At 46.7% G+C, this 16,348-nt stretch overlaps 1 protein-coding gene and 1 pseudogene across 1 annotated transcript in view; both read left to right on the forward strand.

The window, feature by feature from the left end:
* The first annotated feature begins 302 nt into the window (after positions 1 to 302).
* Positions 303 to 1,913, forward strand: LOC107046165 (annotated as a pseudogene).
* Positions 1,914 to 15,444: 13,531 nt separating this feature from the next.
* The window catches only part of LOC107046166, a 3,013-nt gene continuing 2,109 nt past the window's right edge, over positions 15,445 to 16,348 (forward strand). The window contains exon 1 of the mRNA XM_015268687.1: positions 15,445 to 16,227. Within this exon, the coding sequence (XP_015124173.1) occupies positions 15,445 to 16,227 (783 nt within the window). The remainder of the gene's footprint in view (positions 16,228 to 16,348) is intronic.

The following is a 16,348-nucleotide window of genomic DNA, read 5'->3' on the forward strand; positions in this document are numbered from 1 at the left end:
GGTTGTTGGGGAACCAACACCGTGACCAGGGTTGGGCATTATTTCCAAAATGGACTTATTGACGTGACATTGTCAAATACGGTAAATTACCCATAGAGTATCACAAACTGTCGAAAAGTGTCATACACCTCCGTAACCTCAAAATTTTTTGAAATCCGGAGTTATCTGTGCACAATCAAGTAAAAATTGATGTTCCTTATTTAAATGGAATAATCAATTAAAAAGGCAATTGAAAAATTATCTAATTTCGTACATTATTATACCCCAATGATAAATCCTACAACAACAGTGAATAGTTCAAGATGAATCCCAAAAAACTGAATGCAGAGACAGGAATTCCAAGCGTAAGTAACATTATTTAGTTGATATCGTAACAAGTTAAAATCGAGATTTCGAGATTGGTGAAATAATAACCTATAAAATACCTCAACCATTCAAAATTTCAGGTATCATTAGGCGGAAATCGTAGTGTCAATACTGGAGCAAAACGCATAAGGGTGGAATCTAGATCACCAGGCAGTTTCATTGATACTGATTCGATCGACATAGCTTTAGCAAATTTTTTTTTTTTGGTGCAACGTGTCATTGAATGTTGTTGAATCCGATTTATTCAAACAATTCGTCAAAAGCTTGAATTCATTGTATAAGGTCCCTTCGAGGAAAAAGCTCTCAACAAAATTATTGGATAAAGTTCACACTTAAGTATTTGAAAAATTGAAATATACTGCAGCCGTAGATGGTGTTTTGTTGATAGACGGATGGTAAAACTCAGCAGCCAATACAAAGAATGTGGTTTGTGTCATTAAAACTCAGGATGGACGTAGTATGTTCTTGAAATCGTGGGATTTCAGTGAATTACAGGAAACAGGTGACGAATTAGCCAGAGTAATTGATGAAGCTATTGCCATGGCCAAACAGAGGTTCAAAGTAGATATTTATTCTGTTGTCAGTGACAACGCTTCAGCGATGATGCGAATGGGTCGCCTCGTGGAGGTTTGGCAAACAACTTGCCACTCATACAGTGGCAATTTGTTGTTGAAATCACTCGTCGAGGGAAAATTCGCTGAGTCCATAAACAAATTGCTACGAGAGTTCACGACAGCTCGTGCAGAAAGAGAATTAAAGAAGCGTAAAGGTACCAGGATGATATTAGCCTGCGACAGACGATGGTATTCATACAGGGACACGTTCCGTTGTTGTTTAAAAAATCTTGATATAGTGCGTCAGTTAGTCGAAGAGGAAATCGTTGTACCAAAAGAGCCAAGTCGCGAATTGCTGGAGGACAGTACATTGGCAGCTCAACTACAAGACTACATCGTCATGTTCAATCCTGTCTGTAAGCTGGTCAATAAATGTCAAGCATCAGATTGCAACATTGCTGATGCAGCTGAAATCTGGCTCTCATTGAATATACCAGTGAATGATGAAAAAATTGATGAAACATTGGATGCACGCCTTGAAAAAGTTCTGCAACCAATAGCTTTGGTGGCGAACTATTTACACCCTCAATATCAAGGACGAAGATTCGCTTATTTGGGCCATTCAATTCTAAAGTAGTCACATTCCTGAAGGAAGAATTAGGTACACAGCAGTTACGAGGGTTGGAAGGGTTAGAGGAATATAAAAATAAGACAGAACCGTTCGAAGCAGTCTTCAAGAAAGGAATCAAATGTCCAAAGACATTTTGGTATATAATGGAGGCATACTACCCTGCTCTGGCAAAATTGGCCACCAAATTATCCAACATTCCTAGCTCATCCGCGCAAATTGGGAGACTGTTTTCCCACTGGGCTTACATCCATTCGGATATCCGTAATCGTTTGAGTGTCGAACGCTCGATGAAACTCGTAGGAATTTATTATGCCTTCAAAATGCAAGATGAAATAAATAATGATTGGAAAGAAGATGATTAGTTGATTTGTTGAAGAGGATCGTGAACATCGTGTGGAGGATTCATGCCCACAATAAATTCACATTATCATAATTTAAAAAGTTCAGTGGAATATGGAATGGAGTTTTGAAATAAAAAATTGTCATTCACAGAACTTCATATGTTTATTTATGTCAACTGTCTCTTATTTTATCTCATTTATAACGTATAATGTGTTCTTAGTCATTTTTCAAATATAATCAATCTCACAGATTGAACATCGCACTTTACAGTTATGTTAATGCTACTCATTGGAAGAAATCACAGCTCAAGGCCTCTTAATGGTACATTTTCAATGTATCCCTTATCAATAACAATATCTCAAAATTATGAAACAAAACACATACAATTCTAATCAGCTGCTCATAGAACTTTGAACAACAAAGGAAATTTCCCTTTGCACGTTATCCTCATGTTTCAATACTCCCTCTAGGAGAATAAAAAAGGAATGGAGTTGAAATTCAGAAGAAAAATGTCTAAGAATGATTGAAAAATATTACGAGCTTGCGTAGTTGAGTGGTTATATGTCAAATTTACATATCACCTCCATTAAAGTACGAAATTAGATGAAGCAGGGAAGCAACTTGCTATTCCTTCTCCCTCTTAACAGCCTTTTTCAGTCTCAGATGATGATGAATCTCCAGGAATTTCTGGTGTCGATTTGGGGTCAACAGATCAACAGGAATATCGACAAAGTCCAGCTTCAACGGTTTGACAGGGACCTGGAGCAATTTCTTTGCGAGAGCACTCAACTCTGGATAATGGACTGCAGCTACTCGCCAGAACGTCCTCCAACTTTTCATTCTCTTGTCCCGGAGACCACGGAATATTCCGTCCTTGTTCCTGTATGCTGTGTATCCATTTAGTCCCTCCTCTGATAACAGTGGCATCAGGAAATCCATCATTTTCATGAGTTTTTCTTTATCTGAGATAAAATGATGACCATGATAACGAGGATGGAAGAAATTTGCAGCCAATGAGCGTGCAGAGAGGGCGTTCCCAAAATCAATCAAATGCAAATCACTTTTGGTATATAACTGCTCGAACTCGAGCCAACCCTCAGTAATGTCAGCCAATGTTGTGTTTGGGTCCTCGCACTTCTCTGAGAGACTTTGGAGAGCATTGAAGAGGTCGAGATCTTCTCTGAATTGCTTCTCGAACTCATCATCAAACAATTTCGTCAATTTATCCTTGAACGGGGCGGTGCCATCAGCAAAGACCTTCTTGAGATAGGGTAGATTAGAAAGATAATGAGAATAAATTTTCTTCACGTCCCTCCAACCATGAGCTTCCTCAAATATGAGCGAAGTTCCCCCAAAATTTTTAATCTCGTTTTCCGCCTTTTCTGATTTAAATTTTTCCTGAATCGTTCTCAACTTTCGAGTAAGGATCTCATTTTCAATATCAATAGCAGCCATGTTGATCAAGTAATTGGTATCATAGAAACATCACATCTGCGACTCATTTCTCAAACTCATACCCATCGATTTATTCTCCACAACTACAGCATAAATGTCCATGCCATATTTATCTTTCGCCTTAGTAATTGCGTCATCCAGCAGTTCTTCTTCAGGAGTGAGGAACGATTGACCTTCCGTAGGTTCACGTGAGCCTAGATACACTAGTCGCTGACACTCAGCAGTAGGAACAGCTACAAGAGCAGAGAGTATGTCTGGCGTTTCCAACGTATTTTTGCATGTAGCAATCATCAGTACACCGTTCTCGGAGTATTCAATGTTACGTTGAGTGTTAGCGACGTCTCCATGAACTTTCAGGAGTAACTTCGATGATAAATCGTTAAGAGAGAAAACTTGGTAGGCTGGTCTCAAAGCGTTTATGAAATCCTTGAAGTCCGAGGACCCCACGATGGAGAAAGGAAGCCCTTCGGAATACACCCATTTTGCAATTAGGACGTCGATTTTCTCCTGATCTGCCTCAGAGAATGGTTCAAACCAGGCATCAATCTTACGTTTATTACGACGAATCGGCGTAACCGATGATATTGATGGACTCGAGACTTCATTCTGTGTCGTACTGACACATTTACCATTCGGTTTAGTGCTCGTTGCACCATCAGGAAGGGCTGGGCCTTTAGAGACAGAGGGTACCGCAAGCGCAATCGGAGAAGTCTATAAAGAATAAAGTTCAATTTTTAACGGAATAAGGACAGAAATGTGTGCTTAGTACACATATCAATACGATTGAAATACCTCCTGCTCTGCATTCAACTCTGAACTCTCTTCTTTAGATTTCATTGTTTTTGGCGATCGACATATTTTTCTAGAAAACAATGAAATGAGGTTAGGATACCACAGCCGATTCTCGACATGTAAAAAAAATGTTGAGAATGTGATTTTAGTTTCAGAAGTGCTTCTAAAGGGGTTCAGATTTATTTTTTTGTTTATCATTTCACTGTATTTTTAATTACCTGTGGATTTTTAATCGTTTTACGCCTGTGTTAGACTGAACGTTGTTGCAATATAAACACAGTGCCCCATTTTTTACCCTCTTAAAATGGCCTTCTTCATAATAATCATGGAGTCTCCCACCTGGATCCATTGTATTATTTTTTATCGAGGAATTAATAAAAGTAAATTCACTTCGTTAATAGTAATCGATAACACCCACGAACCCCATGTGTCCTTGTTAGCTCTTATCTACAAACAATGGCGGTATGGGCATCCCGGTAAAAAAAAAACAAGTTCCGGTTATTTCCGTTAGATGGTGCCACATGAGTTTCTGGCATGTCAAAAACGTCGAGAACCCCTCGAGTAATTTACCGATTTCTGACCGATCAGAAACCGTGTAATTTACCTCGGGTGATTTACTTGCCCGACCCTGACCGTGACGATCTTTTCCCAGAGCTCTGGGCACGTCGGCGATGACATGGGCTGACTCGTGAGTCGCGTCATTACCACCTTGTATGGTCTGCCCCACGGTTCACCTTCTACTTCAGCAATCAGCTCATTCCAGGAATGCACCTTGCTGTACTTGATGGTCTTGTTGAGCTTAAGCCGCGACTTCTTGTATTTCATCTCCAGCTATTCGAACATTGGCTTCTTTCTGCCACGCTGGGATGCTCTTCTTACTGCATTACACTCCCTACGCAGATTAGCGATAATATCGTTCCACCAATATGCCGGTGGCTGCCGATTGGTGGTATGTTTTCTGGGCATGATGGCATCACAGGCTTCCGTGAGTCTTCTCGTGATGTTCGTTGCCTTCTTGGTGGTATTCCTGCCACTGATTGGGCGATCATCTAGTGCCACTAAATAGGAGCTGAGATCGAAGGTGCTCACTTTCCAGCCTACTGCGTTCGTCTTCTCCGATGCTGGTCCGTATCTCCGGTCGGTGGATACCTCCCACAGTATCGCACAGTAGTCGCTTGCGCTATATATTTTTGTTACCTTCCATGAACAGTTTTACTTGGCAAGGTTGTTACTCACGGAGGTAAGGTCCACGATCGAGCTCGCCTCTCCCCTCATAAATGTCGGTTCATTCCTGTTGTTGAGTAAGATCACGTCCAACGACGACATGGCCTCTAGCAAGACTTGTCCTTTGACGTTGGTTTCTTCACTTCTCCAATCGACTGCCCAGGAATTGAAGTCCCCAGCTATTGCCACCGGAAAGTGCTGCTTCGCATCCTCGGTTAGTCGATCTAAGAAATCGGTGAACTCATCGATTGAGAGACTGGGTGGGGCGTAGCAGCTGTAAAAATAGATTCCGTTAACCTTCGCCTTCACGATGCCTCTCTCCGTACTGCAAAGGCCACTCTGGAATGGGAGCCCACTGCAGGACCAAATGACGGCCCTTTCGGTCATGTCAGTAGCCCAGGGTTGAGTGTCAAGATGTCGGTATGGCTCCGAGATCTCTACGAGATCGGGTTTTTAGCTCTCGCACTATCTGCATAAGCAGAACGTGTGCAACCTCACAATGGTTAAGGTTGAGCTGTAATACCTTTATTATCGTCAATTGGTTAGCTTCTGTAGCGCCTCCTGATACACTGAACATCTGGTGTTGCCAGCGATATGAGTGCAGTTCTCCGTGTTACTTCTTAGTGCATAGAGCACATTTGGGTACCTTGTCGCAGTCAGCAACGGTGTGACCAGACTTAGCGCACCTGACACACTGCTTGGACCGATCGACTTCACTCTTACGTTTCGTTGCGAGATGACCACATTGCCAGCACTTGAAGCACTTTAATGGCCTCTTCACTCTTCTCACTCGGCAGTTGACCCAGCCTGTTTTAATCTTCCCATGCTCCCCCAGGATCTTCTTCGATGGTATAGCCGTGAGTTTCACTGAGGCAGTCTGGGTATCTCCATAAGCTTTACGAAGGGATTTGACGGCATCCGCTTAGATCTCGTACTCTGATTCCGAGTAGCCTTCTCCTGCTTCTTTTCCCCCTTCGTCTTTTTGGGAGGCGGCTGTGGAGGAAGCTGTTCGGCCTGTCTCTTTTTCTCTGTCTTGTTCATCTTCACCTACCTCCATTCAGGCTTAACAGATGGATCGGCAAGTTCCACAGTCTACGGGGCTGCTTTGCTGGTCAGATCCTGTTGCCTCAGCTTCTTCAATTTTTGAGCTTCTGCCGGAGGTGAGCCTTTCGAGCGTTTCCTCCGCACTGCTTTGCGGACATCGCGGGCCGACTGCATCGTATTCGGATCCTCCAAATCCGAGTCCTTTGAAAAAACATACCCCTATCACCTGCCTCCTATTTCCCCGTGGAACCGCCGCAAGGCATTACAGCACGGAGGAGAATTTAGTCGTAGCTTTTCCTTCGGCCGAGCGAATTCCGCGCTTTCTTCATCTCATTGCTCTCTCTTCCTCTTATCTCTGTTTTTTCTTATTCCACCTTGCATAGGTCCTTTAACTTCCGCTGCGAAGGCGCTGGTTGCCTCCCAGGCTGCCTATGATGAAAGCATTGCTTCCACCAGGTTATCAGGCTGAATTCTCTTTCCGAGTGCAGTCTCGAGTGTTGCGGGTCACGTTGAAGCGCGGACACATGAAGAACGCATGCTCCGCATTTTCAGAGACTCCTGTGCAGGCCGGGCACTCCGGCGATTCCTCATATTTGAACCTATGAAGATATTGCCGGAAGCACCCGTGTCCTGAGAGCATCTATGTGAGATAGTAGTTGACTTCTCCATGTGGTTGTTTGACCCATGCATGCAAATTTGGGATCAGGCGGTGAGTCCATCTCCCATTGGTCGAGGCATCCCATAGCAACTGCCATCGATGCAGACTGTTGTTCTTCTCATCCGTCCTCAGCTCAGCTGCGCTCAGCGTTATTGACCTCTTCCGCAGGTAAAGGCATCGTCGTTCCTCGGCAAGTACTCCTATTGGGACCATCCCGGTGATGACACACGGCATCTTCTGACACCGTGCGAAATGCGCTAGCAACTCTAAGGGCGCTCAATCGATAGACCGACGCCACCTTCCGTCGCGCGTGCTGGATCAAGAGTACGTCAGACCAATTGGAAATGCCATATGTGAGGACCGACGTGACAACTGATGATATCAACGCTCTTCTCTTTTGCTTTGGCCCTCCGATGTTCGGCATGAGCCGTGAAAGGACGCTCCCAACTCCAGACGCCTTAGCGCCGACGTACTCCACTTGCTGTGTGAACCTAAGCGGGGTATCAATCATGACTCCCAGGTACCGTAACGATGATTGGGACGTGATTTCATAATTCCCGACATGAAGCGTGATGGTTTCAATCTTCTGTCGGCTCGTGATCAGCACAGCCTCCGTCTTATGTTCTGTCAACGTCAGTCCCACTGAGTCCATCCATTGACGAATCCTGTCATATGCAGTACAGTAGACTCTCGTTATAGTTGCACTCACGGGGCTGTAGGGGCAGCCGATTCTGAGAATGGGACTGTATTTCTCTTCCCCCACCAGGCGCTCACGGTAAGCCTAAATTCCGGGAATCGGGAGCGATAAGAAAATAAATTTTACTCCAATTATTTTTCTCTTCAATTTGCATTGAACATTTTTATTAAATATAAAAATTATTTTCATTAAACACTTTTATTAAATTAACAAAATGAATTGCGTTGAACACTTTTAGTAAATTATGAAATGAATAGAAATATTAATAACATCGCATTGTTCAATACACTCCAAAATTTATTCACTTCATTCAAATAAAAAGCAGGATTATGCACCACTGCAAAGACCCTCTCTTCGTGACAGTCAAGAGTGAACTGAATTTCTCTCTCGCAAATTCATTTTTCCTAAATTTTATTTCCCGAATTTTTTAGAAATGCAAAACAAAGCCCATTCCGAGAAAACACAGGTGCATTTAAATCCACACCTCGGAGGTGGTACGGAGTGGGGGAAGCGCTCGAGCTCGAAAAAATCGATATGAGGGGAAATGCGACTATAACGAGAGTCTACTGTATCAAAAATATAACTGACCTCCTCCAGACGCTTTCCAACAATTGCCAGAGTTACATCGTCCGCAAATGCGACGAGTGTAGCTTCCTTGGGTAACGTTAACTTCAGGAGACCGTCGTACATAAAGTTCCACAACAGAGGGCCAACCACTGAGCCTTGAGGAATACTACCAGTGATTCTGTACTCTTTTGGGCTGGTGTCTGTATTGTATTTCAGAACTCTGTGAAGTAGCTTTGCACCATCCTCTGCAGATATCCTGGCACATTCAGATTTAAGAGGGCCTCCATGATACAGTCCCATCTGGCGGAGTTGAAGGCATTTTTGATGTCCAATGTTACTACCAGACAGTACTGCTTCGCGCCCTATTTCCACCTTGTGCCAGAGATTGCGTCCCGTGCAATGGAGACGACTAGGTTGATGGCGTCAAGCGTGGAACGACCTCTACGGAAACTGTATTGGTTGTCAGCCAATTGTGGATCGACCGCCTCCTCAATCCTCTGGTGGAGTATGCGGTCCAGAATTTTTCCGGCTGTATCCAGCATGCAGAGTGGACGATAGGACGAAGGTTCGTCCAGAAGCTTCTTCCCTTTCGGGAGGAGCACCAGTCTCTGCTGCTTCCACTTGGTTGAGAAAATCCTCTCCTGAGACACGCATTGTAGACACTCAGGAAGGCTCCTGGCGCTAAGTTGATTGTTACCTTCAGTGCGATGTTCGGGATTCCATCCATTTCTGGTTCCTTGGCGTTTCCAAATCTTCCCCAGGTTTCCAGCAGCTGCTCGCGTATCACTAGTGGTATCACTTCTACATCGCACTTTTCGGTGAAGAAGTCAAGCTCCGGTTGTTGCGGGAACAGAACCGCGACAATCTTCTCCAAGAGTTCAGGGCACGTAGGGGATGGCATCGGCTGGCTTTTCAGCCGCTTCATGACCACACCGTAGGGTCGCCCCCACGGATCCGCTTCAACTTCGTCAAGGAGCTCGCTCCAGCACTGTCTGTTGCTTCCCTTGATTGCCTTATTGAGTGTCAGGCGTGCCTCCTTATACTTGGTCTGCAGTTCCTCGGAGTTTGGCTTCTTCCGGCCTCGTTGTACCTGCCTTCTCGCTTGAATGCAAGCGTTTTGAAGGTAGGAGGGTTGTGTGTGTGTGTGTGTGTGTGTGTGTGTATGTGTTTGTGTCAACTACAGTATTACAGAAGTTCACACACACACACACACACCACGGACCATGGATCCTTTCGGCGAGGAACGCCTTTACCCTCCGAGAGTTTTCGCAGATTGGAAGGTCCTGCAACGTGGTGCGTCCCCAGGTGGTGGATGGGGGAATGCTCGATATTCTGAACTGCCGTTCAGAATATAGGGTATCGACTAAATAAAATACGTCGGTGCGAACCAACACCTTCCGAGAAACTCAACTCTAAAAGAGGTGTGCAGGGTGGGCTCCCTAGAATACCCCCGGGTCAGGCTCCCGAAAACAGTTAGTGTAAAAATGATGAGTGATGACAAAATTAAAAGTTCCCATGCGGGTAGCCTTAACAAGGAGAATCCCGCCATCATTTCTGATGCCGGCTCCATGGATTATGGGAGGAGCCAATCATCGCATTCATTAAAGGTGGACTCCTTGGCCTCGGATGCTACAAGGAGAGACGAGTCGCAGAATAAACAAGAGACGGAATGCTGCAATGCATGGGCACGACTTGAAAAACTCATCGCAGAACTTCATGAGTATGTCCAGCCCAGGATAAATGTCCACAAGGAGATCAAGTGCAAAGTGGCAACTATCGGCAGCGCATTCAAATGCCTCAAAAGTTTGGAGGAGGCAGGGCATCAAAGCACGACCCTCCTTCACCAAACCCGTGCAAACTCCACCAGCACCACCCACGTTGCGTTTACGAATGGAGTCCGAAACGACGGCAAAGGACTCGGATTTGGAGGATCCGAATACCATGCAGTCGGCCCGAGATGTCCGGAAGGCAGTGCGGAAAAAGCGCTCGAAAGGCTCACCTGCGGCAGAAGCTCAAGTTTTGAAGAAGCTGAAGCAACAGGATCTGACCAGCAAGGCAACCCCACAGATGGTGGCAACTTCAGATCCACTTTCTAAGCCTGGATGGACGCAGGTGAAGAACAAGAAGGAGAAAAAGAGGCAGGCCGGACAGCTCCATCCACAGCTGCCTCCCAAAAAGATGGAAAAGAAAAAGAAACAGGAGAGGGCTACTCGGAAATCAGTGATGCGACCTGATGCGCTGATTATACGCCCCAAGGACAAGTAGAAGTACTCCGATATACTTCGTCGGGTGAAGAAGGATGTTCCCTCCGAGGACGCTGTCGGTTGTGTCGATAAGATCCGCCGTACAGCAACCGGGGATATGCTGATCATCCTTAGCCGAAAGACGACTGACGGAGCACCTAAGCTGCGTACGGCCATCGGCAATCTCTTTGGAGATGAGGCTGAGGTGCTGAGTAAGGGGCCACAAGAAGATCTCGAGATCAAAGATCTTGACGAAACCACATCGAAGGCGGACGTCATCGAAGCCCTAAAAGTAGCAGCTGGGGAGGAACACGAGATCCAAGCAGATGCGATCAAGTCCCTTCGTAAAGCTTATGGAGGTACCCAGACTACCTCAGGGGTACTCGCGGTATCTACTGCGAAGAAGATCCTGGGAGAGCACGGCAAGATCAAGATAGGCTGGGTGANAGATCTCGAGATCAAAGATCTTGACGAAACCACATCGAAGGAGGACGTCATCGAAGCCCTAAAAGTAGCAGCTGGGGAGGAACACGAGATCCAAGCAGATGCGATCAAGTCCTTTCCTAAAGCTTATGGAGGTACCCAGACTGCCTCAGTGGTACTCGCGGTATCTACTGCGAAGAAGATCCTGGGAGAGCACGGCAAGATCAAGATAGGCTGGGTGAATTGCCGCATAAGATGAGTGGAGAGACCGTTGAAGTGCTTTAAGTGCTGGCACTACGGGTATCTCGCCACCAAGTGTACGAGCACAGTCGATCGATCAGATCGTGATAATCTCAGAGTTATACCGTCACCTGGATACTAAACCCTGGGTTATTGACGGCACCAAGAAGGCGGTAATCTGGTCTTATGGGAACCGACCATTTCAGAGTACCACGAGTGACATAATACAAAATGGCTTCGTGAAGGCGAAAGTTGATGAAATCTACTTCTACAGCTGTTACGCCCCACCGAGCCTTTCCATTGATGAGTTCACAGACTTCCTGGACGCACTGACTGAGGATGCGAAGCAGCACTTTCCCGTGGCAATCGCCGGGGACTTCAATGCCTGGGCAGTCGACTGGGGAAGTAAGGAGACTTACACCAAGGGGCAAGCTGTACTGGGAGCTATGGCGTCGTTGGATGTGGTCTCGTTGAACAGCGGCAATGAACCGACCTTCATTAGAGGAGAGGCGAGCTCAATTGTGGATCTCACTTTCGTGAGCACCACTCTTGCCAAGAGGAACTGCTCATGGAGAGTGACTGATATTTACACTGCGAGTGACCACCGTGCGATTCTCTGGGAGACATGTTCTGACCAGAGAATAGCCTTAGCGGCCAAGAAGACCAACAGCGCTGGCTCAAGAGTGAGTACTTTTGATCCTGGCTCTTATTCAGCAGCATTAGACGACCGCGCGATCAGTGGCAGCAGTGCAACTGAAAAGACGCGAAGCATCATGAAAAGAGTAGCAGAAGCATGCGATGCCACCATGACCAGGAAGCGGACCACAAACCGGCATCCACCGGTGTATTGGTGGACCGAAACCATCGCAATCCTGTGGAAAGAGTGTAACGCAGCCAGGAGATTATCTCAGCGTGGCCAGAAGAAGCCGAACTTTGAGGAGCTGCACATTAGATACAAGAAGGCACGTCGGAAACTCAGCAAAGCTATTAAGTTCAGTAAAAAGCAATCTTGGAGTGAACTTCTTGATGAGGTGGAACGCGATCCGTGGGGTAGATCTTATAAAGTGGTGATGACACGACTCAAGAGTCAACCAATGCCGTCGCCAACGTGCCCGGTGCTGATGAAGAGAATTGTAACGGTGTTGTTCCCGCAACAATCAGAACTCCATCGTACTAGCCAACAAGGGGAAGTGCTGATGGTTCCATAAATCACCAGAGAAGAATTGATGGAAGCGTGCAATACAGTGGGAAACACCAAGGCCCCTGCCTTAGATGGAATCCCCAATGTTGGGCTGAAATTAGCTGTCCACGCGATGTCGGAACTATTCCTGGACGTCTACAACGAGTGCCTCAGGGAAGGCATCTTCCCTGCCATGTGGAAGCAGCAGAGGTTAGTATTGCTTCCAAAAGGGAAGAAACCACCGGACGAACCCTCATCGTATCGTCCCCTCTGCATGCTCGATACCGCTGGTAAGATCCTCGAGCGTATAGTCCATCAATGAATAGAAGCAGCAGTCGAACCGCTACTAGCTGGAAATCAATATTTGTTGAGGCAACAGCCTCATACCGCATCTGACCAAGGGGTGGCAGCACCTCCTTGACTAGCTCTGCCTGACCGGCCGCGCTCCAATACAGGTGCCCCAACTACGCACCTGTAGCGCTGACCTACTTCTCTGAATTATGATTATTGCTACTCTCTCTCTGTTCGGACGTTCTATCGAGTAGCGTGGTCCTCTAAAATTCCTCTACGTTTTACCTCTAATTATCGTGTGCATCTCTACCCCGTGTAATCCTCTACCGTGATAAATACATCGAGTGTTTGCTCGCGGTTATTTTTATGTGAATATTTTTTACGCAAGTAACTGTGTTGACTCGAAATAAATTAGTTTCATTGTGACAAAACTGACGTGTCTCGTGTCACATTCTTTTCGCCAAAACGCTCCTTAACCCGCATCCTAGTACTCCATCGGTTCGATTTTTGTGACTTTCTCGCCGAAACATTGGTCCTTCGAGCCGGATGCGTGGTTAATTCAGTGGTTTTTTGGTGAACAATTGTGCTAAGTGCGTTCTGGGTAAAACGTGGGTTAAAGTCCGGGGACGCCAAGACTCGATTGCTCCGCCCACCGTGGCGCCCTCCGTTCCGCCCATCTCGATGTCTACAAGACTCCACCCACCAGGCCACACCCTCAGTTGACAGGACCGGTCATTTTGACGCACGACACGTGGTTTTTAGGCCTACAGCTTTGCCAACGGAACCTCTCTGCTGTATTTGGAGCATCTCTATATCTACTAGACCTTCTCAAAGGAAAGTTAATTATATTATTCTCATTTATTGACTTTTCCTGCTTTTGCTGCTGTTAGCTGCTGCTTGGAGTGTGAGCTGTTGTTTTTCTCTGCTTATTTTTCGTTTCCTCGTAGTGCGCAAGTAAATTGTAATTGCTGAAGCTGCTGCTGGCTACAATTTTCTCTATTTTCGCTTGTTTTATGAGTTTTTTGTTGACGTTCTCTCGCTTACTTGCATTTCTCTAGCGTGAACATGTCCTTTAAGGGGAGAATCTTGATCCAGGCCAGCAGGGCGAAATTCATTGAGAGCCTGAAAGCTGAATCTGTCGCCGGAAATGTGAACGAGTTCACGGTGACTGAGCTTCAGTCCAAGCTAGACATGCTCGAGAATCATTGGAGCATGTTCGACGCGTTGCATCTCAAGCTGTTGACGGCAAAAGATAATGAGGAAGTTCTCGACCATGCGTACGTGAAAGAGGGGGTCTATGATAAATGTCTCGTGACGTATTCAGCCGCTCGAACTACGTTTATGGGGTTGATCAAAGGACTGGACGAGTCAATTGACCTCTCTGAGTCGTTCCGTCGGCCATCTGCCACAACTCAATCAGCGCAGGTGACTCAGAGGCAATTGCCCAAGATTTCTCTGCCGACATTCTCAGGGGAGTTCTCGGAGTGGACTCCGTACAAGGATCTCTTCCTCTCTATGGTTGTCGGTAATCCTTCTCTCTCTACCGTGGAGAAATTCCACTATCTACTCACTTCTCTCACTGGCGAGGCCGCTCATCTCTACCTTGCCAGTGACGCAAGACTCCTTCATGCCAGCGTGGAATACTCTCTTGTCGAGGTACGACAACGAAAGGTTGCTCATCTCCACTCAGTTGGAGAAGCTCTTCTCTGCTCCAAAGGTCGTCAATCGCTCAGCCAGGGAGTTTAACGTACTTCTCAACTCTGTAGCTGAACCGTTGAATGCTTTGGAGTCTCTCGGACGTCCTGTCAAGCATTGGGACGACATGCTTGTCCATCTCGTGACAGGTCGGCTGGACTCCAAGACGCTGGAGGATTGGGAAATAGAGATAGGCTCATCTACGGATTTTCCCACTTATGCGACACTCAAGGACTTTGTTCTCAGCCGGGCCAGGGCGAGGGAGAGAATTGAAATGCACGCTCCTCCATCTCAGTCGGCTACCTCTCGGTCTCTCTCTACGAATCCTCAACAGGCTTCGAAGCCTAGGCCGGTCAAAGTGTATCCACCTAGCCAAGGAGCTCAACCAGCCCGAGTGCTCAACGTGTCAGCTAATCCAGCGTCGCAGCCTGCAGGGGTGAATGTCTCTACTAGCAGTACGTCTCAAGCTGCTCAAAGGTCGCAGTCTCAAGGTTGGGCGGAGATGTGTTTTCGTGCTTGCCCGATGTGTGAAGAGGAGCATTCTCTGGACAAGTGTCCAAAATTCAAGGCTTTATCTTCTACAGAGAGGAGATCGTTTGTAGTCCTCAAGCGTCGCTGCTTTAACTGCTTGGGGAGGCACAATAGAGAGAATTGCCGTAGCCTCAAGAAGACTTGTGTCGTGTGTCGACAGAATCATCACTCGATGATTCATATCAATCGCCCTCAGTCGGCACAGCAAGGGGTTCCTCAGCCTCATCAAACTCTGCAGGCTCCTCACACATCGCAGGCTCTTCAGTCCAACCAACCGATACAGTCCACTGTCTCGAGGCCTGACATGGCTCAACCATGATCTACTCTACCAACGATTGCGCCAGAGTCGTCGTCGATATGTGACCATTCTCTACGGCCGACTCTGGCGAGTAATTCTCCGTTTGTAGCATCGATCAATCGTGATATCTCTCTGCAGCTCAGACCAGGTGTTATTCTCGCCACAGCGCTAGCCTCGCTCGTCTTGGACGATGGCTCTTCTCACGAGGTTAGGATGCTGTTGGATACTGGTTCAGAGCTGACGTTTGCTACAAATGACCTTGTTGGGAAGCTCGGCTTATCGGTATCTCCAGCTTTGCTACCGGTCGTTGGTATTAGTGGATCAAAGTCTTCATCCAATGGTTTTTCTCGATTTTCTCTCAAGACTCTGTATTCAAGTAATCAGATTCTCATCAAGGCCTATGTACTCGATCATCTCACATCTTCATTGCCTTCGTTCACGGTCTCTCAAACTCAACATTGGGAGCATCTCAGAGGACTGGAGTTAGCTGATCCTGATTATCTGACGTCAAGACCTGTTGATCTTCTCATTGGCGCAGATTTCTTTGGATCGATTGTGGAGCCGCAGGCTATCAAGGGGCCGTCAGACTCCCTTATAGCGATGCTTACTCTCCTCGGGTGGGTGGTTCTCGGACCTACATCCGCAGTGATCCCCGCGGCAAGCTCAAATCACGTCTCTGTCAGCAATGAGGAACTTGGCGATCTTCTCACCTCGTTCTGGCAGCAGGAGGAAGTCTCTAAAACTGAAGGCAATGATGGTGTTCTCACGAAGGAAGAGGCAGATTGTGAGGAGTTCTTTCAGCGCACCCATGTTCGAGATCGCTCGGGGCGTTATGTTGTTCGACTGCCTCTTGCTCGTTCTCCGTCAGAGCTCGGTGATTCTCTAGGCCGCGCCAAGGCGTGTCTCTCGAGCCTGCTCAGGAGGTTGGGAAAGAATCAGAATTCTCTACAGCTTTACAGTGATTTTCTCAAGGAGTATGAAGAGTTGGGGCACATGGTGCGTGCTCCTGTTCTGCCTGCCTCATATGCTTCTCGGGTCTTGGGTTGTCAACCTGACGGGATGACCTTGGCACATGAAGCTTCGGCTTCAGGAGGGTTGAGGGTCCCGGAGGGGGGGC

The sequence above is a fragment of the Diachasma alloeum genome, unplaced genomic scaffold (genome assembly GCF_001412515.2).
Source record: "Diachasma alloeum isolate Michigan unplaced genomic scaffold, Dall2.0 Dall_scaffold_01225, whole genome shotgun sequence".
NCBI classification, from domain to species: domain Eukaryota; kingdom Metazoa; phylum Arthropoda; class Insecta; order Hymenoptera; family Braconidae; genus Diachasma; species Diachasma alloeum.